The sequence below is a fragment of the Equus quagga genome, chromosome 8 (assembly GCF_021613505.1).
Source record: "Equus quagga isolate Etosha38 chromosome 8, UCLA_HA_Equagga_1.0, whole genome shotgun sequence".
NCBI classification, from domain to species: domain Eukaryota; kingdom Metazoa; phylum Chordata; class Mammalia; order Perissodactyla; family Equidae; genus Equus; species Equus quagga.
Genome location: NC_060274.1, coordinates 99,276,261 through 99,302,314, shown reverse-complemented (window position 1 = coordinate 99,302,314; position 26,054 = coordinate 99,276,261). Strand labels below are relative to the sequence as shown.

General features: G+C 38.0%; 1 protein-coding gene across 1 annotated transcript in view; it reads right to left on the bottom strand.

Annotated features, from left to right (window-relative positions):
- Positions 1–17,961, bottom strand: part of CFTR (CF transmembrane conductance regulator) — a 165,883-nt gene extending 147,922 nt beyond the window's left edge. Inside the window, exon 1 of the mRNA XM_046670741.1 lies at positions 17,851–17,961. Coding sequence (XP_046526697.1) covers positions 17,851–17,903 — 53 coding nt within the window. The 5' untranslated portion in view covers positions 17,904–17,961. The remainder of the gene's footprint in view (positions 1–17,850) is intronic.
- Between the last annotated feature and the right edge of the window lie 8,093 nt (positions 17,962–26,054).

Below are 26,054 nucleotides of genomic sequence, written 5' to 3'. Positions count from 1 at the left end.
ACTTTAAATGCCCTTCACTTAATCTTTACATCTTTTTTTCATATAAGCAACATATAGGTAAATAAAGTTCCACAAAATACCCTAAGTTGCATTTTTCCACCACAACAGCAAAACACACAATAACGGATGACTGAATCATCAACTGATCCTAATAAGCAATTTGAGTTCAAAATGGTCACCTTTGCAATCAGGTCATTACGAACAGAAATCATAACACAAGTGGTGATAGTTTAGTGAAAATCATTTTTATGAGCATTTAAGAATTATTGTGACCTCAAAATGTCATGATCTCTTGCTTCCATTTGCACTTTAGGAAATGAACTTTAAAGGCAACATCAAGCCAGACTCTTGCTTTTGAACTCTGCAGGAGCTCCCCCTGGATGAAACCATTGACAACAAGGTGGCTCTCAATTTTTAAAAGGATTCTCCTATTCCCATCACTTGGTACTGCATTTTTTGGTTTTGCATTAATATCAACTAAGTGCCAGGTTACACTGAAGAAAAATTAATAACTTCCTTGAAATAAAACCTGATCTCTATTTCCAAGAAACCTCAAATGCATTGAAAGAGTTTCATAGAAATTAGGTATGTGTGAGCCTCTCTGCATTCTAGGTTTAATTTTCCTCCCGTGGGCTCCATTCTCTCCCGTACTCCTTCCACCTGAGCCGTTACCGCATATTGTCTATTTACTTGTCTGCCAATACCCCATGTCTCCAAGCACACAAGACTGCAACTTCCACCATAGCAAACACCTTATGCATCATTTTTTTATTGCTGTATATCCTGCACCTACCATAGAGAATGGTACATAATTGTCATTCAATTATTTTTAAAATTGTTTATGTTATCACATTATACATTGTTTGCTGGTTTATTTCCCTCATGAGACTAACTCCTTGAAGACAATGTAGGTAGTCTAAATCTTTACATCTCCATTGTCTTGTCCAGTGACTGGGACAGCATAAAAACTGGAACCATTATTGTGTTAACTAATTAATTACTCAAACACGATATGTTTATAGCCCATGTGAGAACACTGATATGATTCAAATGGGTATTGTTCAGCCAGCCAATAGTCCTGGTCAAATGTATTAAAAGTCAAAAACTGAGGGCCACCCTGTGACATAGTGGTTAAGTTCAGCATGCTCTGCTCTGGTGGCCCAGGTTCGTGTTTTCAGATCCTGAGTTTGGACCTACACCGCTCACCAGCCATGCTGTGGTGGCAACCCTCATATAAAGTGGAGGAAGACTGGCACAGATGTTAGCTCAGGACTAATCTTCTTCAAGCAAAACAAGAGGAAGATTGGCAACAGATGTTAGCTCAGGCCAAATCTTCCTTAGGAAAAAAAAGTCAAAAACAAAAAACGTTTTTCGAGTCTATCGTAAATTCAATGCAAATGGAGAGTGCCTATAGTCGTTCAAAGAACATTCTTTACTAATATTTCTGCCCTTTTTGTGAGTCATAACCTAAAGTCAATAATTCTAAAACTTCCGGCTTAGATTATTAAATTCTCTTCAGTAAAATGTTTTCATATTTAACACCCTTCTTTACCAAAATATTCTTCCTAATGTCTGACCTTAATTTGATTTATTCTTAGTGGAAACATAGCAGAATTTCATAAATGGAAAGTCATTCTTCAGCCTACTCAAGAGCAAATGGTCCCCTTTATTTTGACCCTCCTTGACAACTCCCATATCATGTCACTTCACATCCTCTGCATTGTCTCCATGTTATTTATGTACATTATAGATGAAGTATACATAGCTTTTAAAAGCTTTTCATAAATTAGTGTAACACCTTACATGTATTATACTTTACAGTTTCAAATTGCTTCTATATCTCATTCTGCTCCTGAACACTGTTACTATTAAGGGTTGAATTGTATTCCTCCCAGAAAAGGTATGTTTGAATCCTAACTCCTACGACCTCAGAATGTGAACTTATTTGGTGATAGGATCTTTACAGAGGTGATCAAGTTAAAAATGAGTTCATTAGAGCGGGCTCTAACCCAATATGACTGTTGTCCTTATTAAAAAAAAAAAAAAAAGAAAGAAATTTGAGCACAGAAACAAGCACACAGCGAGAGCACCAGGTGAAGATGAAGGCAGAGATTAAGGTGAGGCCTCTGCAAGTGAAAGGATGCCAAAGACTGCCAGCAAATCACCAGAAGCCTGGGGAGAGGCAAGAAACAGATTCTACCTCCCAGCCTCAGAAAAAGACAAAGCTTGCTGACATACTGATCTCGGATGTCCAGCCTTCAGAACCATGAGACAACAAATTTCTGTTGTTTAAGCCACTCAGTTTCTGGTACTTTGTTACAGCAGCTTTAGCAAACAAATACACTGACCCTAAGCAACAGGGAAATGTCACGTTAGGACAGTGCATACAGAGGGGCAAATGAACAAAGGTGATACTTGGAGTATTTAAGTTTAAAAGTTGGAGATAAAAGCCTATGGCAAAGCAAAGGCTGCAGATGCGGAATTGGGTAGAGGCATTTGTGAGAATTTCATCTCCATAATTCAGAGAAGGCACCAGGTCTAGTTTACAGAAGAGGAGGGTTAAATTCAGAAAAGAGAGGCACTTTCTTGGACCCTGGAGGTAAAGACGAAAAAGCACTGATGATAATAATCATGCCGATGATAGTGTTTACCATTTATTAAAGAGTTACTCTATATCTGGCATTATTTGCTGTCACTTAATGCTTGGTAAGTGCCTATATAGAGTATGTTGGTTAATTTTATGTGTCACCTTAGAGGGTTTTTTGGATGAGATTTACATTTAAATTGGTGAGCTGTGGGTAAAGCAGATGGCTCTACAGCAGATGTGGGTAGGCCTCATCCAATTTGTTGACGGCCTGAATAGTACAAAAAGGCTGGCCTCCCCAAGCAGGAGAGAATTCTCGAGTAGACTGCCTTCAGAATCAAAGTGGAACATTGACTGTCTTAAGTCTCCAGCCTGCCAGTCACTGTGTGAATTTTGGACTTGCTAGCCTTCATAATCAAATGAACTAATTCCTCATAATAAACCACAGACACAGATGTAAACATATAGATATAGACATAATCTCCTATTGGTTCTGTTTCTCTGGAGAACCCTAAATAATTAACAGAGGAAGCACTCAATGGATGTTGTATATCATCATAATGCCGAGCCATGTTAAGATGAGGATAACTCACTGTACTGATCAGCGAAACATCATCATCAGAAGTGAAGTAAATTGCCCAAGATCACATTGTTAATAAGTCACAGAGTTGGGATTCCAGCCAGCTCTGTCTGATTCCAAAGTTCATGCTTCCTCCATTACAGATTACTCCCCAAGAGCGGACAATAAGGATAGAGACAAAGATTTAGAATGTGAGATCATTTTCTAAGAGTATAGAATGGGTGAAATGAGGAAGTCAAGGGAAGGTCAATAACAACCAATATGGAGGAAAAACTAATTCAATGGTTTTCAAACTTTGGGCTCCAACATCTACTATTCTCCAGAGATAGTGCAGGGAGTTCATCAACTTTTGATTTGAAATGTCAATATTTTTAAGAATGTTTTACTGTTTAAAAACTAAGAATAAAAAACATCACATATTCTCAAATGTGTCATATGAAAATTTTAGCACACTAGATTCATCCAAATATTATCCTGGCCTGCCAGGCTAACTCATTTAGTGTCCACTATGTAGGAAAGCTTTCCCTGACATCTCTTTGCACATAATTAAACATATTACAATCTGCCATTGGTTATTTCCACATGGCATAAATGGGTACATCGCTACAGACACACGTGAACCAAGCTTAGTTAACAGTCCACTATATCTCTGGCCTATCAGCTTGCACAGGTTTCGTCCCAGCATAACGGAGTTGTGCAATTTCCAGGGAATCATAACAAGCCACTTACGATATTATCATGATTTTACAATACTTTGCCCTGCTTACGCAACAATAAAGTGACACTGATTACAAGATACCATCAATTTAAGAACAGCCTTTCCAAAAATAAGTAATACAGAGGCTGGCCTGGTGGCATAGTGGTTAAGTTCGTGTGCTCCACTTCGGCAGCCCAGGGTTCACTGGTTTGGATCCCGAGCGCAGACCTATGCACCACTTATCAAGTCATGCTGTGCAGGCGTCCCACATGTAAAGTAGAGGAAGACGGGCACAAAGGTTAGCTCAGGGCCAGTCTTCCTCAAAAAAATATAAATAAATAAATAAATAAACATTAAATATACAGTTTTTTAAAGATGTGCTCAATACTATATGCTTATTCACACAATCACTTACCACTTTCTTCTTCAGTATCATAATTAAAATTTTCTGGGGCTGGCCCTGTGGCCCAGTGGTTAAGTTCAATGCACTCCACTTTGGCGGCCTGGGTTCAGTTCCCAGGTGAGGACATACACCACTCACAGGCAGCCACGCCGTGGCAGCAACCCACATACAAAATAGAGGAAGATTGGCACAGATGTTAGATGAGGGTGAATCTTCCTCAGCAAAAAAGAAAAGAAAAGAAATTTTCCTCTAAGCCTTCTTTACATTCAGGTCAAAAATATTCTCCTGAATCACTCTTGGCTATTGAGTGATATGAATATCAATCACAGCTATGAACAGGGTTACAGTGACAAGCTGCATTCATACACCTTCACCTGTACAGCAGGCAGTATAATTTCAAAGAACAGTGAAGTGCTGAGCTTGGTCAACTTCCAGTTTAATTATAGTGCTTGGTATGCCAGACAACCTTCAGACTAAATATTAACTGTTTCTTTCAAAACTAGATCACAGAGTAATCTTTCTCAAGAAATTTCAAGCAAGAAACTAAATTTAAAAGGCAACCTTGTGGGGTGCAACCAATGAAAATAACTCAACTGAGGTCACAGGAATATATCCCTTCTATGTATTGTTAAGTTCTCATATTATGGTTTATTCCTGGGCTTGATGGCTGACAAGTTTCTTTTGACATCAAGTATAAGAGGCATCTCCATTTCAGAAACATAACATTGTGAAAAACGTAAGCAGGTAGGGCTAAGAAAATTGTGCATAAATGTTACATAATCATTTCAGCCCTTATTGGGGGGCAGGAGGTTAACTATACCTTTGTATTTATGAAGGGGTTACTGTCTTTTATTGTCACTTTCATTTGTATATATTGCAGTTCCATGGTAGATTTCATTTGGAACTTGGGATTCACTCATAAAAGTATTATTGTTTTTTTTCCTTCTTCTCCTCAAATCCCCCCAGTACATAGTTGTATATTTTAGTTGTGGGTCCTTCTAGTTGTGGCATGTGGGATGCTGTGTCAGCATGGCCTGATGAGCGGTGCCAAGTCCACACCCAGGATCCAAATCGGTGAAAGCCCGGGCCACCAAAGTGGAGCACGTGAACTCAACCACTTGGCCATGGGGCAGGCCCCTATTATTAAAAAATCATAAAAATTAATGTACTAGGAAAATCCAAGATAGATAGATAGATAGATACACACACACACAGACACACAAAGTGTCAAACATCAAATTAAAGAACCATCTGCCAGGTGACTGCCTCTTCCTTCAGCCCCAAGAAATAGAATAAGAGTAAACTTGGAGAAACAGATGACAGGAATGATGAACAGCTGGGGAGTGGTGATCACAGTAGGACACCAAAGAAGGTGGGCAATGGTGAGAGAAACATTGAAGTGATTAGACCTGGAACACAGCTGAGGCAGTGATGTCAGTACAGTAAGAAGAGTAGATGCAAAACTCAACAGAAAGCCTTGCTCAGTAGGTTTGACGAGGTGGAAAATGACAAGAAGCTAGATTTGGAAAATGGAAAAAATGAAGGGTGATGACCAGTACCTGGATGGGACAAATCAGGATAAGAAGTGCAGTCTGGGTCAAGTTTTGTGCAACTGAGCTGTTTCTGTGTGACAATGTTTGGCTACTGGCCTGCTTCGGCTGACCACATCTTTCAATCTTCAACTAGACATTTAGAATTTTCAAGATCTCGTTAACCTAAGACAATGCCCTTCCCTACTCTCCATCTTCTCCTCTTCATCCCTCCCGCCCCACGTAGCTTGTCACATGGACCTACGCAAAACAACAATGGGAGGGCATGCTTCTGGCTCTTCCAAGAAGAACTGAGTCTAATGCATTTTTAAAATAATATTATTTATAAGGTTTGTATCAAAAATAATAAATTTCAGAGAGAAGAAAATTAAGAAACCTACATACAAAATCAAATGAAGTTCTATAATTCACCAATTCTATTCTAGGTTTTTGGATAATGTGATGCACTGGTTAAGAGTAGAGTTCTCGATTTAGATCAATCTAAGTTCACACCTTGATTTCACAGTAATTAGTTAGGTGACTTTATATAAACTCTTTAATCTTTCTAAACCATATATTTCTTATATGTAGAACCCATCTAAAATTGTTTGAATAATAATATGTTTAACCCCTGGTACATGGAAAGTGCTTAGTAAATGTTAGGAAGTGGTAGACGGCAAAACTGCAGATTTCAAAAACTACTTAACAGGAAATTTTGAATTCTGTGGCAAGTCGAACTATATTTATATATCTGTTGTTAATTTACTGAAAAATGGTGAACTTTCAAAACTCTCTTCCTTGCAACTTAAAGTTAAAAAAGAAGGATGTTAGAAGAGAGAAGATTAATAGAGCTGGGAGAAGATGGAATCACCTGCATATTCCACATTTTATGATAATGTAGTAGAATCTTGTTTTTTGTCCTCAAATCTGTAGTCTTTCAATCTTTTATTAAGGTTGAGAAGCACTAGTTGGGCCATTTAAACCCATTTTCTTAAGATTGTTCTAATGGTTCTCAGATTTTAGTAGGCAAAAAGAATCATCAGGAATGTAAAAAAAAAAAGTAATTGCCCTCTCTCAGAGATTCTGATTTTGTAGGTATGGAATGGGATCTAGAAATTTGCATATTTAATGTGATATATATACATATATATGTACATATATTTAGAGCAGATGATACATATATTTAATAAGAATATATAATATTTAAAATTTGTACATCATTTGAATGTAATAATTAAGATAGATATATATTTAGAGCAGGTTGTTGGCAGACAACAATATGAGAAGCACTTTTCTAAAGCTATATAAAACACTGTTAATTATGAAGTAAGAGTTCCTAATTTTAAGAGCTTAAGTGTTTCCCTAAAGAATTTCTCAATCCTGTTTCTAGCTAGATTTCCCTTGCAACAGAATAACTAAACTTTGATCAAACTTTCATTAACAGCAGATTTGGTGGCTCATTATTTTTTAATAATAATTTATACATGTCTACTAATCCCAGAATCTGACTCTACGGTACAGTAATAGTGACTGGAGTGACAGAGTGTGACTCGGGGAAGACAAGAGTTGTGTTGCTACCTTTGGCGGCAGCAGAAACAGCCAAATCAACAAACCCTTGTATGAGTTCAAAAAGGCTGCAAAGTTACCAAGTTAACACCTCAGTGGATCCAAAGACTGTCTTCAAGAACTAAATCCAATACACATTTCTGAACGTAAAGATCTCAGGCTTACATTTCATAGGAAGTATTTTTAAATTTGTTTTAAATAGATCAAGCAATTTTTGCTGTCAAGGAATTATATCGTTGGCTTTAGAAAAGTTTATTTTATTATGTGAGATGACCTTTATTCAGTCAATTTCATAAATGAATAAAAAGTTTAGGTCCCCTTTATTAAAGAGAGTAAGGGAAAAACCTGTAGAAGGTTATGATGGGCTTTGTGTTCCAAAGAGAAAAACTATCACTAAGAATATTAAGGTGAAAATTCCAGTAAAAGAAGAATAATTAGAATGCACAGTAAGTTTTGATGTGTTCTAAGTCTTCAAACCACTATATGCCTGGGACATATCAGGGACTCAACATTTCTGCTGAATAAATGCATGCATATGTGCAGGAATGAATGAATGAATAAATAAATAAATAAACAGCTGTATTTCCAAATTACTACTTTTACATTAATGAGTTCATTTTATAATGGTTGTCTTTCCAGTTAATAAAATTACATCACATAAAAACTTAGCTCTGATATTACTGGGATGGCTACCTCTGAGTTTTAATTTCATCAGTTTTATAAACTCTTAAAACAGTGAATAAACTTTTAGATCTCATTGCAGTTATAAATTTTATGCTCTGAATTAAGTGATTTATGTAAATACCTAATGTCTAACTGTATTAATGATGTTGGTTCAAGTTCACGCCATAATCAAATTAATCCATGAGAGATTTATTTGCTTTGTGCAATTCACAGAGCATATATTCAAGCTATCCATTGACCTTTATGGATGGAAGAGAGTAACCCTATTAGGTACCAAATAAAAGAAAAAAGAGGCTAATATGAGTTTTTAGAAGCCAAGTCTATCTTTGAGTTGAAAGGCAGAAGTTCTTTTGGTAATAAGTATTTGGTCAGTCAACTTACTTTATTGAAAAAATGTATTCATAGGTACAAAACTAAAATGAATTCTTTTTTAAAGACTAAATTGTGGTACATATATTTAGAAAGAAAATTTGGAAATAATCATTTTAATAATCTGGTTTAAAATTAAACTGTCAGTCATCCTGAATACTCATGAGATTCAAAGAGAAAAATATTTCAGGGGTACAAGCATATCTTCAATAAAGTTGCCTATCATTGATCTTCCTAAGAAAAATAATAGTGTACTAACTTAAGCTGGAATTTTCCTAGACAGTTCCAAGAACTCCACAAGAAAGCAAAAGAAACAGATTTTCCTATTTTATTTTATACACATAGATTTGGTAAAACAGCTAATATTTTTATTCAAAATTAGACTTTTTATCTTCGGAATACCAAATGGAAAGTTTTTTAATTTCATATTTATAAACAAATTTTTATGTTTCCATCAAAAATTAAGTTTAAAAGCATAGCCATAAAATGAATTTGTCAAGTTTTATTCAATTCAATAAGTACATTTTAAGGGCCTACTAGGCACCAGGGAGTCAGACAGGTGCTGGAACGAAAGGATGGATAAGATAGAGCCTCTGCCTTGAAGGACGCATCAAAAGATGTATATGCAAAAAAGAAGTAAAGAAGAAACAGTCAATCGATTCCTACAAGACAAAAGTATTCTGGAAATTATCTAATATCTGTTAAACCACTACTTGCTCTTCTTCTGAAAAGTCCATTTTGCATGTCTAGTTGTTTCACTTTCTCTTAAAATTACTCAATTGCTAAATACAATAATATTAATTACTTATGAACCTTGAAATATTTTTCTAGATCTTTATTTTAAACTAAGTAATCTTAAAGCTGGGTATTTTGAAGCTTGTTGCAACAGAATGTTTTGAAAAGAAGAATATTTTGTGGCATGTGAAAATTATATGAAATTCAAATTTCAGTGCCCATAAATAAAGTTTTATTGGAACACAGCCATGCCCACAAGTTTGCATGTTGTCTCCAGCTGCTTGCCCGCAATGGCAGAGACCACGTGGCCTATAACGTTGAAAATATTTACTATCTGGCCCTTCACTGAAAAAGTTTGCCAACTCCTGATCTAAAGTATAGCAATGGATTTTGGTTGGAAAAGCAAAGCTTTATTGTAGTGGCTTTATTTTCCAGAGTTCATAGAGATGTTTAAAACAAACAAAATGTGCAAAGAGAGCTTCCTACATAGTTTCTCCAATATGCTGCCTCTAAATCTGGGATTGCCAATCCCGGCCAGGAGGGGCTTCACTTTCTTGTTGCTCCCATAACCAATACTGCAGCTCCAAGGTCTGGCCTTTGAATCACCTCTAAACACAGCTGTCAGCATCTCTAGGATGCTGCCTATTAAGCTTAAGTTTTACATATTGGTCTGACTGGTACGAGATGAAATTCTTCGGTACCTTTGTGAAGTTCTTAAGAGTCATGAGAATATTTTTTCAACACACACCAAAAAATTTCATGATAGCAGGTGTGTTCTTACCTACTCAATCATGGCAGACAAAACTTGAAGCCCCAGCAGGTTTTCATACCTCCTTGAATGTCTATGATCATAAAAATCAGAGGGTAAAACCCACTGTTTGAGTGAAGTTATAGTAGGGTCGGGGCACTTGAGACATCATTTGATGGGTTTGGAAGGGACGGTAGCAGTAGGGTTCTAAGGAGAATTTCTAAGTAGAATTTAGCCAGTGCTGTCCCCAGAACATAGCTACTTGTTCCTGACATGCTCTCAGGTGACTCTGTACCACAATGAAGCCAAACAAGTGGATACTTTAAATTCTTCCTAGATACCATCCTGGACTTGACTGAACAGTGTGAGGGAAGTATTTATAATTCTATCACCTCAGACATCTAAGTATCTCTTATCTAAAGCCCTAAATCACTTTAATATATTTTCAACTAACCATATTACCTGGCCTTGAGCCATATGCATCTTCGTTTTTATTTAAAAAGGAAGCAGACCGTCTGCATGGGCCTCCACCCCGACCCCCAGCCTCCTTCTCTTGTTGTATCTCCTCACTCCTAAGCTTCACCATCATCCATCCCGTGACCCAAGTCAGCAAATCTAGACACTATCCTAAATGCTTCACTCTCCTTCTCCTTGCACATCTAGTCAATTACCAAACCTGTTGATTTTACCCCTTAAATGTTTCAAATCCATCTCCTCCACTCTATCACTATTGCCACACTTTCAGTTCATCATTTAAGAAACTGCAACAGCTTTGAACTTGCCATGTCACTCCCCTGCTTGAAATCCATGGCTTCCAGTGTGATAAAGGCCAAACAAAGCTCACCAAGCTCCTTACTATCTGGCCTTTCCTAGTGTTTCAGACCTATCTCCCACAAATCTGTGTCACACATCTTACGCTTCAGTCACAGGGAACTTCTCTGAATTCTTTGAAGGTGCTGAGCGCACTCTTGCTGCTAGTCCTACAAACAGTCTGCTGCCTCTGTGTTTAGATTTTTCCTAACTCATCCCCACCCTGTTTGTCTGGACGACCTCCTTTAGGTGTAACTCAAGAGTCACCCCTCCAGCAAGCCTTCCTTAACCAGCCTTAGACTGGATTTGATGCCCCATAGAGCGTTTCCATAAACGCTTGAGACTTTGGGGTTCAGAGAATTCATTCAAGAAGGCACCATCAATTTCTTTCTTGTCCACTTCAATCTCCTTAATGCCTCACATGGAATACAGAAGGTGGTGAATAAATGAATCAGGGCATCCTCCAAAGTGCTCTGAATCATGACCTACAAAGGAAGTACTGCTCTGACTCAGCTCCTTGAAGCAATCTACGGGAGTACTCTCTGATTATATCAGAGTAAAGCCCAGTTTCAGGGCTGAGAATCCTAACAATAATGACTTAGCAGAAATCTTCAAATCATTTCTCTTTTTTTTGAGGAAGATTAGCCCTGAGCTAACTCTGCCAATCCTCCTCTTTTTGCTGAGGAAGACTGGCCCTGAGCAAACATCCATGCCCATCTTCCTCTACTTTATACGTGGGATGCCTACCCACAGCATGGCTCGCCAAGCTATGCCATGTCTGCACCCAGAATATGAACCGGTGAACCCCAGGCCACCAAAGCGGAACGTGCGAGCATAACCACTGTGCCACCAGGCCTGCCCCCTTCAAATCATTTCTTTACCCCATGAGGAAAGAATTTAGCAAGGAGGCTTTCCCACAAAGGCTAAGGCCTGACCATAAAGGGACACCAGAAAAATTTGATGGAATAATTGTTCTAAGTATTAAAAATCTGTCCACGGTCCAGCTTCCTTCGACCCCTTTTTATCAGAACAGCGTTGCATTACACGACTGATGAATGTCATCAACCTACAATTCTGTAAGTCTCTGGGGTTGATCACCATGGAATCATCATCACCACAAAGAAATATTTATTAAACCATTACATGCAGGAGTCTCGAAATGGTCTGAATACTACATTAAACAAGTCATAAAAGTAAAGGCCCTGACATCAGGGCTTTACAATTTGAAACAGTCACTGATGTTGAACGACAGAATAAGCTAATGGAGCTGCACAGAAAATGGCAAACTCAAAAAGTCTTGTGACTTGGATACAGCTGTGGAAACCAGATCTTTTAGAGCTCTGTAAGAATATATTCATTCTCTACACAAGCAATCTGAATTTTTACAGGTTTTTTGCTCAAAGAAGCCTCAGCTCTTTGCTGACACATAGCTCAATAGGAAAGCCACTTTATAATGCTAATTTCACTCTCAAACAACCACAAAGTAAATTTTTAGGAACGAAGAGAAGCATCTGGAATAGTAAGGATCTGCTCTATGATAAGGCACTTACATTTATAAACTAAACCTTCAATCAGGGTCCCCAAACAACCAGATCTCTATCATGAACTGTTTTCCCCTCTTGACTGCATCGCACCACAGGGATTTTGCCCCAGGGAAGTGTCCTCCACAGATGCGTCAGGAATCAGTGGAATCAAAATTGCCAAAATTGCTGCTGAGTCAAAGGTATTTTTAAAGTTTTGACAAACAACAGACAGCTGCATGCTAAATGGTTACCACTCTTCCCTGATGGTTTTGCAATCCTATACTTATCCTGTAGCTCTATCGCACTGCAATTACAGGTTCCTGTGAAACCACACTAACAATAACACATGTTATAGCGGTGCTCATTTAAGAGCCTTTTAAACAAGTTTCAACATTTATGCACTCAATATTTTTTTTTTTTTTTAAAGATTTTATTTTTTCCTTTTTCTCCCCAAAGCCCCCCGGTACATAGTTGTGTATTCTTCGTTGTGGGTTCCTCTAGTTGTGGCATGTGGGACGCTGCCTCAGCGTGGTCTCACGAGCAGTGCCATGTCTGCGCCCAGGATTCGAACCGATGAAACACTGGGCCGCCTGCAGCGGAGCGCGCGAACTTAACCACTCGGCCACGGGGCCAGCCCCTTATGCAGTCAATATTATCACACGAAATCCTACTTCCTCCCATAGAACATAAATGGAAAACTGGAAAACCATGATTTCCCTAGTGTATCAGTGGGCTCTGGGGGATATCTTGATTGTCACAACAAACATAAAATATTGATGAGGCAGTTAACAAAAATAGATTCCACTTCTCTCCCTACCAAGGAATTGAATAGTAAAGCTACACCATATGCTGTGTTATAACTATGTAAGAATACTCCTGGAAAGTCAAGTAATAATATTTAGAACTACTACATAAAAACTATTGGAATACGCTTCTAAACCAAGGAGGAATTTTTTAAACTAGCAAAATCAACAAAAAGAAAATTATATATACATATGTTTTATATATTAAAATATATATACTTACAATTTTAGTCGTATTGTGCAAAGGAGGTACTTTTAGTACTCTGGGAGTTAAACCAATCAAAATCGACACATATCCCAAATTGAAAAATCTGAACTGTATCATAACAAAACATGATCAGCAAAAGGCGGATGGATAGAAAGGAACATTAAGGGACTGGTGTAAGGAATCAACGTTTGTCACTGTTCAGGCAACACTATCCAAGAGAGAGGGGCCTCTGTCCCAAAAGTAGCCTCCTCCAATTCCTACAGGAGACAAAGCCAAGAGAGTGTATGGAACCCCTGACGGTCCTCACTGCATGGCATTTGCCCATTGACTGACAAAGTGGACTCATGGTATTCAGGCACCCTTGGCAGCTGTACATTCTCAATATGAATTGTGCATCTCATATTGGCCATCTGTTTTACACATCTGTTTCTTTTGATTTGGATAGTCTAAGCCATCTGAGAGACAAAGCTGAGATAACGCATGTGTATTGATCAAGAAAGGACTAGACTCTTATCTGAGTAGTTAACTGGTCTCCCTTGGCAAGATTTCTATGAACACCCCTAACAAACTGCAAAAATATTTATGACTCTGCCATAATTTTAGATTTCCTCATGCTTTGCAAACTTCCGTGTAGGTTCCATCCTCTTCACCAGCGTAAGCCGAATCACAGGCCCTCACCACACACTTGTGCCTCATCATCTCTTTCACCCTCCCCCACCGCCCCGCTTTGCCTCTGGGCACCCCCGATCAAAGGTCCAGTGCCGCCTGTTGGTTAGTGCTTGTTTTTTCTTCTCCTTGTAAGTGAGATCCTATGGTATTTGACTTTGTCCCTGGGGCTTGTTTCACTTCCCCTAAAACCCTCCCAGCCATTCTGGTGGTCACAAATGGCTGGATTGCATCCTTTGTTCCCGCTGAGTGGTATGCCAAATAAAATATAAATATAAAATCATTTTGATGGATTTTTTTTACAATATGCCATAATTTATATAACCAAATAAGCGTGGTCCCTCTTCAGAATTGTCATTTTTATGGGTCTTTCATAATATACATACTGTAATTATGATTCTGTTACTCAAAGCACTTATGTTTCCCTTCATTAGGAAATGCGCAATAAAGTTTAATGTGCAATAAACTTTAAAGTTTGCAGTACATTTTTTTTAAATGATACCTAAACTTAAGTAGTATTTGGCTGTTAACAAAGAAAACTATGATGAAAAATCTTTACACTTTCAGGATAGATTTGATTTTCAGATATCATCAAAACTCATTTAGAAGTAAGTCCAATTGATTGGTCTGGGTAAGATGACTTTTAATCTAAAGCAAGCTAGGAATATAAAATAATGGCTATCAAGTAATGAAGCTACTATGTATTTATGAGAAGAAATTTATATACTGTTTCTAAGGTAATTCCATAACGAGAATCCAAAAATATTTTGATCAAAGGTAGAATGTTTAGAATAAGAGTTTAGCTTTCATTGGTAGCTATTTTGATCCACCACACCCATTCTGATGAACAAATTCTAGCATATTTGTTTAAAAATCTCTCATTACTTTGTGTTTAATAATTACAAAAATATCTTAAATTGTCTGATTACTAACCTGAGATTTACAATATGCAACTCTCTGCTCAATTTCCACCTAAGATCCTAGCACTATTTACTCTTTGGTCTTACTTGAGAGTTACCTGTGGAGTTTATTGAGGGGCCCTATATCCAGTCTTGTAACAGATCTGTGACACTGTATCCTTGGATTCTGTGGGGCTCTGACAACTTCTCAAGTATAGATCCAGACTTCCGGTATGGATACCATGACCAAAATTCAAGCAGTGTCATCTGACACATGGTTTGATACACAATCTAACAACTAAACAGAGTATGGGAAATTCAGAACACAAGAGAAAAGAGAGAGAACAAACTAAATAACTACCTTCAAAGTTATCAGAAAATATAAACTTGAAAAATTACTCAAAAATGAAAAACATAATCTCTGTTGGTAAACATTTGTAAATTATTCCCACTGGTATATGAATCATAAATTCTATGCAAATATATCACCTCTAGTTTAAAAACACCTTCCTATTTCAAGAAAACTTTAAGTTAATGTACTTGTTTTCTATGATATCCATAAGCTTTCTGAAATTTTGTGGTAAAATTCTCTTTTAGATTATGTTTATTTAAAAATATATATATATATATAAGCATTGTGACACTTCAGATATCTTTCAAATTTTGTACTTGCTGTGAAACCCATGCAAAATTAAGAAAGTACTTAAATTTTCCCCACTCTACTAGCTTCTCCAATAACAAAACCTAAACAATGAAAGAGATATTTAATATAATCTATAACCCAGACTGTAACAACTTCACTTTTTTATGACTCTGAAACTGAAGGGATCATATTCAGAACGTTAAATTCTAAGACATTTAACAACATAGGATATAAGCATATGACTTTTTTCCTATATATCTGGTGAGGCCACGTCAGATGAGATTTTACCTAAATTAAATTCTCATCCAGGCCCATTTGTTGCATAGACAGACTGATAGTCACAAATTATATTCAACAAAGATGAATTGAGTATCTTATATAAACAAGGTATGTGGTATTATAAAGAACGTAAAAATATGGTAATTGATAATAATAATAATAATAATAGCAGCTAACATTTCCTGGGTTAAACATTTTACATTCATTTTTCTCAAGAGATTAACCCCTTTGACATAGATCCTAATAGTCTCCAAGTTTTAAAGGTCAAGTCACACAAACGCAAAAATGTTAAGGGACTTGCCTCAGGTCACGCAGCTACTAAGTAGCAGATCCGGGATTTGAAACAAAATAATCTGAACCCAAAGCCTAATACCTGTGATCGTAAGCAGTATTGTCTAATCCACTGCAGAAAATAAATTTCTTATCCTTTCAGAATTACAACCCAGAAGGAAGTTTATAATCACTGATACTTTAGGTGATTGTCAGTTCCTATAAATAGTAGGAACTGAACTTTTTTAAATACACCTATTCTTAGAGCAACTTATTATGAAATAGTTTGGAGAACAGCAATGAGTATGCTCTGAAGAAATTTAGTAGCCATTATAATACATTTTTTCTTACAAATCAACCTGAGAGCATTTTTAAACTATACTAAAATTTATAAGGTGATCTGCTAAAAAAGAAACTTCATTAGATCAACAATGATCTAATTTAAATCAACAATGAGCTAATTGAAAGTTTCTTAGTACTCAGTACTTAGAAGTAGCCATGGGATATTCATTCTTCTGAAAACTGCACTTTTAGACCGACTGGCCTTTAGGTTCCTCAAAGTGCTCTACTAAAAAGTCTACAATTTATGCCAATTAGCATTCTGATTCAGAAAATAGTAGGAAAATAGATCAACAGATAATCCAGTTTTTATAGATGGAGTAACAAAAGGTGCTGGAAACATCAACACAAAGGGTTAATTCCAAAGAGCAAGGTGCTCTCCCATCCACAGGGAGGAGCTCTCCTTCAACGGCCAACGGCCTCTCCTTAGCACCTGAGTTCCAGCCTTATTGCACATGGAGAGAATAAATTATAGAATGATGTGAAAGCTGAGTCCCTTCCCAACACACACATATGGGCATATTTATAATATATTTGGCTTTTATGATACCTAAGTATGCTGATTCACTGGATAATTATGAGTCAAGCAATACCCCATGGGAGAGCTGTACCTATTCATTCATGCCTACAAGTTTAACAGGAACAAAGCAGATACAGTATGCAAAGAACACTTCAAACATGAAATGCTACATCTAATTACACTTTGTCTAAGACTCTGAACTTAGACTCTATTTTTAAAAATCTCATTAGATGAAGTTTGCAAGCTTTTATGGCTCATCGCTTGCGAAGTAGGATAAGAGTACCATTTATTAAAAGTCTAGTCCCATGGCTTTGCATTTCCATGATAATTCTGACCCCTCTTTTAAAATTTATAGCTTCTAAAATCGGCTTTTTAAAACAGGATAGATATTTCAAAGGATTTGCTTTCATTCTTAAAAGGAAGAATAATGGAATTGCAGCAAATACTTGTTAGATGTACTCAGTATCATAACAATAAAAACTTAACTTAAGCACATATTACCCACTTCACCCATCTCCCCCAAAAAAGTTCAAAATTCAGTGAACAAATGTTTCCTGAGCACCTGCTACAGGTAGGCATGGCATTGTTGTCTGTGTGCCAAGAAAACATCTAAGTTTCCAAGGCATGAAGGGGGGAAAACAAGGAACCAAACTTGAGTCTTTATTAACAAGTTTATAATTCATAAATTTCTTAGACATGTCTAAGACAACAATGCACAGTAGCACATGGGTCTTGAGAGTATGACTTTCAGTTGCAAGTAGTTAAGTCTTTGGTGTTAAGGTAAGGCTCTCTATGCAAACAATGGGCTTCAGTTTATTCCTTTATCTCTTCTTGTTTTCTATTTTATTCCACAAAATCCACGTTCTCTTCCACAACAATGAATGATAGCGCATCTTTTTAAAAACTACTCCTCTTTCCCCAAAACCCAGCCCATACTCGCCCTCCTCTTTCCTGGGCACGTGTCCTTCCAAAGCTTCAGCTGGACACCCCCTCACCTGAAAAAAAGTTTGGAGATGACGCTGGCCTTTTCCAGAGGCGACCTCTGCATGGTCTCTGGGGCGCCGGGGTCCCTCCGGGACAGGCTGGGCTCGCGCTCCTAATGGCCAAACGCCCTACTTTCCTCGGTGCCTGCCGCTCGCCCCTTTTTCTTTGACCTGCTGTGATGTCATTTGCTTCCAACTCCCCCCACCCACCCTACCCCACACACCTCCTCTTTCCTCTTGCTCCTTCCCCCGCCTCCACTGTCCAGGTTAAAAGCCGGGCGCTGCCTGGTCCGGCCCCAAATTTGCTCCAGCGGCTTTCTCCACCCCCTCCGCACCCCCGCCCGCACCCCGACCACTCCTTCCTTCTCGCCTCCTTCCCTCTCTCGCTGCCCTGCGCCTCCCTTTCCCGATTCTGCCTCCCAGCCTTCCTCCGTCTCGCGCGCTCCTTGCAGGTCCGCGTCCATACCGTCCAGCCCCAGCCCAGCCCGCAGGTGGGGGACAGTCGCGGCCGCTGTCCAGGTCCGGTCTCCGACGCTCGAGGACAGAAGCAGCCACGGGCAGGAGCAGAACCAGCCCCCGGGGAGCCTCCTGGACCCTCCCACGCGGCAGGTTCCGCCGAACCCGGTACTCGCAGCTGCCAACTTCTCCGAGCCTTCTTCCTCCTCCCCTTTTCCGAGATCCCAGCCGGGTTCGTGTTTCGCAAGGTGCATTTTGAAAGGAGAACGAAAATATGTCTCTCCTGTATCAAAATGCAGCCGTAGAGACCCGGAAAGTTCCGCGGCAGTGTCTGATGTGTGCACCTTTGAATGTCAGAGGGAAGAACCAAGCTTTGTTATTTTCAGGCTTAGGTGAGCTCCAACTGTAGCATGGATCCCTTAGGAGACGTACTGATGGGGGGCAAAAGTTCTATCAGGAGGTAAGAGGAGTTATTACTTTGTCCATTACCCGCCTGGGATTTGTTCATCGTCTGTCCTAAGTTTTTCAGTCTCGCCCGCGTTTTTAAGGCTTTTGCGTGTGTTAGCGACTACAATGGCAAGTGGACAGTGTGTAAACTAACCTGCCCTCCTATAGATTTCCGACAGTCAGTCAGCAAAACATCCTGACTAATACACAGAAAGGAATTCAGTCGTTGAAGCGAAGGTAGCGTGTTAACTCTGCCTTGACTCTGAGAAACGCCATCTTCAACTCTAAGGGCAGCCAAGCTTTCCCAGGTGTGGGCGCCTTAGCTTCCCCGAGTTTTTGGTGGGTGGATTGTGTGCCTGTCTGATAGTTTTTAAAGAGCCAAGTCTTCAGTCCTGAATCCTACTGTGTAAAAGCAAGGGCGCATTGAGTTTAAGTTGAAAAAGTCAGATGAAAGTAAAAATTTTGGTCTGATTACTTCATTGCCTCTGCATCTGAGGCAAGGGTGTTTACTTGTGAATTACCTTATTGTTGACTTGTGGTCACCCAAATACAGTACAAACAAAACTATGCATTTCATAATAATAGACAGGAACATGTATTTAAATTAATGAACGCGTTCAGCAGGTTTTTATAGTTCCACTTTGTGTTTCAAGGTCATACTTTTTCTGTCTTAAAGTGGGTTTATAAACATTTAAGTTGTATTATCCTAAATTTTAATAGTAGAGAAAATAAGAGCAAAGAGAGAAACCAAACTGCGCAAAGTTAGACGCCAAGAAAGAACTTCAGCATTTCTAACTTGATTTATTGCTTCAAATCCTGTACCCATGCTTTCCTGTCTCCAGTATGACACAAATGAAGCCTCCATCTTCATTATTGACTTTTCCCAGCTATGTGATTGAACTCACTCCATCCACTTTCCTACCCCCACTCTGTTGTTTGCTTTACAGCTGCTAGTGTGACCCATCAAATGTAATACACACATTTTGAAATGAATTGGTAGTCACTTTCTCTTTGTTATCAAAGAGCATGTGACAATAAAGGGATTAAGAATTAAGTTCCAAAGATCATAGAAGCTGACTGACTGATATGGCTCAAAGAGACCCCAGATATTTGTCAATTAATCCCCTTCCTCTGGAAAGAAGTAATAAAATCGTGACTGTTTCTTCAGTTCTTACTATTTGCTAGGCATCATCTCGTATAAACGTTACAACAACCATGTGAATAGGTATTATGCTCCCCAATTTTCAGTTGAGGAAACAGACAAAAGAAATTAGGTAAATGCCTAAAATGTTAGAGCTAAGATTCGAACTTCAGTCTAATTTCAAACCATCACTCCTATCAGTGTGTAATATTGCTTCTAATCAAATCATTCCTCATACATTCATATACTATCACTTACACACCAGCCCAGTCTTTCAAATCTTCACATTAGTTTCATGAAATTGTAATTCCTAGATCTATCCAAGACTGAGACAAGAAAGCAGAAATCTACAAAGTAGCTACTGAAGTTATATATTTTTAATAAATAACATTTAATTATAATATTCCATGTTACGTGTGTGCACACGCATGCACATAGGAAGACCCTAGATTTTTATCATAAAAGATTACATCCCAAATTTGTTCTTGGTATAAGTAAGACTTCACCATTCTTCAGAACGTTAACACTGTTAGCAGACATGAACAAATGAACTAATTGGGACATCATGGTCAAGATTTGCATCTAGGCACATACCTAATGTGGGAATATAGACTCATGCACCAGAAAAGTGTTCAAATGTAGCTGAAGGTCATGGCTAAAATCCTAAATGTGGCTTTGAGATGTCAGGAATAGGACGGAGATCAACGGGCTGGGACAAGAGTGGAAGGTGGTAATAGGAAACAGCACAGCTATTCTCTCCAACCTGCCCAATATCAGCTCATACAATTTTATTATAATATAATTGCTTACATTCGTTGAGCCCTTACTATATATGCCAGGTGCCGTGTCAAATACATAGTATGCTTTGCCTTTTTTAATCCTTATAAACATCTTCATGGGACAGGTAACTTCTTTAATATCCATATATTACAGGTAAAGGAACTGAGGTACAGGGGCCAGCCTGGTGGCACAGCGGTTAAGTGTGCACGGTCTGCTTTGGCTGCCCGGAGTTCACCGGTTCAGATACCAGGTGCGGACATGGCACCACTTGGCAATAGCCATGCTGTGGCAGGCTCCCACGTATAAAGTAGAGGAAGATGGGTACGGATGTTAGCTCAGGGCGAGTCTTCCTCAAAAAAAAAGAAGCTGAGGTACAGAAAGTTTTGTAATTTTCCCAAGAAAGCTGCAGAGTTAATAATAACAGAGAAAACTGAGTTTTGAACCTAAACAGCCTATTGCCTGAAGCCAAGCATTTGACCACTACCCATACTCCTCCAACAGAATTTCCTAATGTTTTAAGCATAATTGATCTTAAATATAGAAGGTTAGGTGGCCCTTTGTGTGGCATCATTTTTTTTATTGTGTTAGTATACACACAACATGAAATTTATCATCTTAACTATTTATAAGTGTACAGTTCACTGTTATTAAATACATTCACATTGTTGTACAACCATCACCACCATCCATCCCCATAATTCTTTACGTCTTGTAAAACTGAAACTCTAATGCATTATACAATAACTCCCGATTCTCCCCTCCCCACAGCCCCTGGCAACCACCATTCTACTTCTGTCTTTATGATTTTGACTACTCTAAGTACCTCATATAAGTGGAATTATACAGTATTTGTCTTTTTTGTGACTGGCTTATTTCACTTAGCATAATGTGGTCAAGATTTATCCGTGTTGTAGCATATTGCAGAATTTCTTTCCTTTTTTAAGACTGGATAATATTCCACTGGGTGTATATACCACATTTCGCTTATCCGTTCATCTGTCAGTGGACACTTGGGTTTTAGCTATTGTAAATAATACTGCTGTGAACATGGGTGTACAAATTGTGTGGCATCATTTTAAAGGTATATTAAAAAGGAGCCAGAAGAGGAGGAGGAGGAAGAGAAGAAAAGGAAGCCAACATTTATTTAGTACCAACTATATGTTCGGCAATGTGCTATATGCTTCCTACAAATGATCTCAATATATGAATGCTTATGAGAGACAACCTTCCTGTCATATGTTACTCACTCTGCCAGATGATGGCTGAGGTTTCACCATTAGATATTACTAAAGAAAAATTTCACTATTCTTTACTTCTTCATCATGTTCAATTTAATTTGAGTGTGTTCCTCAGATTCTTTCCTGAGAACGAGCTTTAACAATGATAAGTAAGTAGTGACCATGAGTGCAGTAAAACCTGGAAAAGTAGAGGAGAAAGGAAAAAAGTCACCCGTATAAGGAAGAAAAGCTCACCAAAAAAGAGAAGGGCAAGGCCTTGTGAGCTTCATGTGAGTAAACTGGTTCTGCTTATAAATTTACCTAAACTAGAAGGGTAAGAGCAGCTGAAGCTCTTCAAAGTGTGCCGCTGTGATGACCAAGGATGTAAATACACGTTATAGTCTAACAAAGATGTTTCAGACCCAGAGAGAGGTGTCCTGGTAGATGATTAGGTCAGATTACCATTACTTTTACTGCTTCCAACATTATGTTTGGTCTGACAACTCTGTTTATAAACACACATGCAGACGTACTTCTATTTATATACATACATAACCCTTCTTCCCCACAATGTCCTTGAAGACAGGAATTGTGTCTTTTATTTTCCTTTTACTCATCTCTTATTTAGTAATATGGTATATACAATCAAACAACAATTTTCTCTTGGGGTTACTGACCTGAGTTAACATATGTTCCTAAAGGGAAAATCTGAAGATGTTCGAGAGATGAATTGTTAACACAAGAACTCAATACTGAGGCAGGTATACAGAATAAGGGAGCATCTCCCCCCTTCAAACCTTGGAATCTACCGGTGGTCATCAAAGTTCTCTGAAGATGGTAGCAGGTAGAGTGGAAAGAGCTTGGGCTTTGAGGCAATAAAGAGCTAGATTTTCAATTCTGGCACCACTACCTACTTAGCTGTGTGGTCTTGGGTAAGTTACTTAAACTTTCCTGTGCCTTAGTTCCCTGTGCTGAAAATGAGGTTAATAATACCCACCTCATGCACAGTAGAGAAAATATAAACAGCAATATTGTATTATAATCATCAAAATTGCTAAGAGTCTGGAACTTAATTATTCCAACTACTAAAAAGAAAGGATAATTATGTAAGATGATAGAGGTGCTAATTATCACTACAATGGCAACCATATTACAATATGTAAGTGGCTCAAATTAACATGTACACCTTAAATCTACACAATGTTATATGTCAAATATAGCTCAATAAAAATAATAATAAAAAAACATACCCACCTCATAGGGTTGTCAAATAGATTGTCAGGTTCTTTCTACCTCAGCACTATTGACATTTGGGACTGGGTAATTCTTTGATGAGGGGTGGCTGCCCTATGCATTGTAGGATGTTTAGCAGCATCTCTAGCTCCTACCCACTGGTTGCCAGTAGAACTACCTTTCCCCCCCAAAGTTGTGACAACCAAAACTGTCTCCAAAGATTGCCAAATACACTTGGAGGGGCAAAATTGCCCCTGCTTGAGAATCACTGGATGAAATTAGTTAAATGTGATGCATATAACAGACATAAAAGGCTTAGAACCTCATAGGCACTCAATAAATTATAGAAATTATAGTTACATATGACTGGTGATAAATCAGTGTAGCATTGCAAAATGGAATGCTATTGAAAACTAAACTCCCTAAAGACTGTCAGAATTCTCAGGAACATTGGATTCCCTCATTCCTTCTGAAGTTATTTGCTTGTATTTGGACTGGATGAAAAGGAGGAAATTCAGGGGTTCTTCCAATTATAAGATAATTTTGATTTGGAGGCAGAGCTAGATTTTTGTGTAGTGGAAACGTCCTTACTCTTTTTGCATTGAAATAACATTTGAAAGCTGTTTTTCAGTTCCTCTCACTTTCAGATCATCACCAGTGGTACATTCTTAACAACTGTGTCCAGATGGGATGTGGCTCCCTGATGGGTCTTCTGTAACTTAAAGGTAATTCCTCATAAAAAATCTTAAAGATCCTCAGTCTGTACAAAATGGGGACTTATTATTGCTACTAATGAACTGGAGCAATTCCAAACAATATTCAGAGTACAACTTTGTCATGAATATAAAAGCTAATAAATCTGGAATTTTCTAAAACTGCTGTTCATGAAAAGTTATTTATATTGATTCTCTTTTCATTTTCCTACTGAAGCTTTTTAGAAGAAGAGAATTCATAGCACCAGATTAAATTTTCATTGGTGATATCATGCTGAAAGCCAGATGCTATTTATAGAATTAAAATTGTGGTTTTATATGTTTGAACTCTACGAAGAAAAGTGGGGGGGGGGGTTTTCTTCAGATGAATTCTATACTAATTTATATGCTATTTAGAAGACTTACATTTAGAAAGTCAGTCAAGTACAGTAAGTGGAACGTAGGTTATTTACTTATTTATAACTATTTTCCCCAAAATAGATAATTTGTAATAAAAACATGTAAATCAGGAGGACATTCGAAATAAAGAATAAGAAGAGATACTGGATGGGAAATTGTTATTGCACCTGGGAAGTAAAAGTAATTCTGAGTGTCTTAGCCCTCAAAGTCCAACAGGTTGTGTTATTCTCATGGTCTGATATCTGATAGAAGTCAAGATACAAGTTCACCTGGAAAGAAAAACCATCCTCCCTCCACCCCAATCTTGGAAGAGTTTTCCACTCAAAGGTTTGTAGAATTATCACTGAGTGACATCATGAACAGTATTTTCAGCTATAATTTTTTCAGAAACATTTATTTTATGGCCATTTCTTATGCCAATCCATGATCAAAGCCAAGGACGCAGCATGAGGTCAGTTACTCAAGGAAGGCTGTTCAGCCTGGGAAAGCAGAATTTGAGAATTCCCAGGTTCAGTTTCTTTTCCAATTTTCTTTGACTTACCTTGTATAGACAGAGTCTGTGAGATCTTGTTGTTTCAGGATACTATGCTGGCCATTTATTGATCTTCAAGCTCAATGTGATTGGTGAAACTATCGTAATTAATCCATGTGATCAAAAGGATAACCAATTCCTGGTTCAGTGACTAGGGCTCATTGGCCTCCACAGCCTGGATCCCTGTGTCTCCCAGAGTAACTGGAACTTCCTCACTTCAAAGACTGTTGAGAAGCAATACTGATGAAATGATGGCAAAACACTCTGGAACTCTTATTTACATGTGTAAAAATTACGTTTAAAGATATGTATGAAAATCATCTAAATCCTTTCTGGAACAAAGCATATCATGCTAATGAAAATCAAATTGACAAATATGTATCATGATTTTCATCTAAACAAATTTGACTGTTACAAAGTTTTACCTAAAACTATAGAAATTGTAATATTTTTTTTAAACTATTTCTTTTTTTTTTAAACAGTTGGCTATTTTTTTTTTAAGATTTTTATTTTTTCCTTTTTCTCCCCAAAGCCCCCCAATACATAGTTGTATATTCTTCGTTGTGGGTCCTTCTAGTTGTGGCATGTGGGACGCTGCCTCAGCGTGGTTTGATGAGCAGTGCCACGTCCGCGCCCAGGATTCGAACCAACGAAACACTGGGCCGCTTGCAGCGGAGCACGTGAACTTAACCACTCGGCCACGGGGCCAGCCCCGAAATTGTAATATTTTTATAATAACAAATTAAATTTAGCATGATCCTATCTTTGCAAGAAAAAATATATATGTTGCATATACTTGTTTGAGGCATAAATTACATTACAGATCTCAGAAAAACTCCATGAAGTTGGCATATTTTATTATCATTGTCATTTCATTTTACAAATGAAGAAACTGAGGTCCAGAGGTTAAATGGCATGCTCAAATTCAAGAAGTAGAGCCAGAATTTGAACAAACCTAGTGGTTTGGCTCTGAGCTGAGCACTTAATCATTGTACTCTGCATGTAACTGGACCATATAGAACAGTTCTGTTTTTTTAACTAACAAGAGTTCCCTTTTACAATTTTTCCACTTGATTTTCTGATTAGGTGAAAACAGGGACTTATCGCAAAGCGGATTTTTCTTTTCTTCTTTTTCTTCATTTCTTCAGAATCCATTGAGTAGATTCATCATTATAGGCATGTGAACTAGGCAGGGAGGCATGGGGAAGAAAAAGGAGAACAAGATCTTTTCTTCTATTTCTTTGAGATTCAACATAGTTAGAATCTGTTTGAATTGAGATGACCCCAGTTGAAATGCT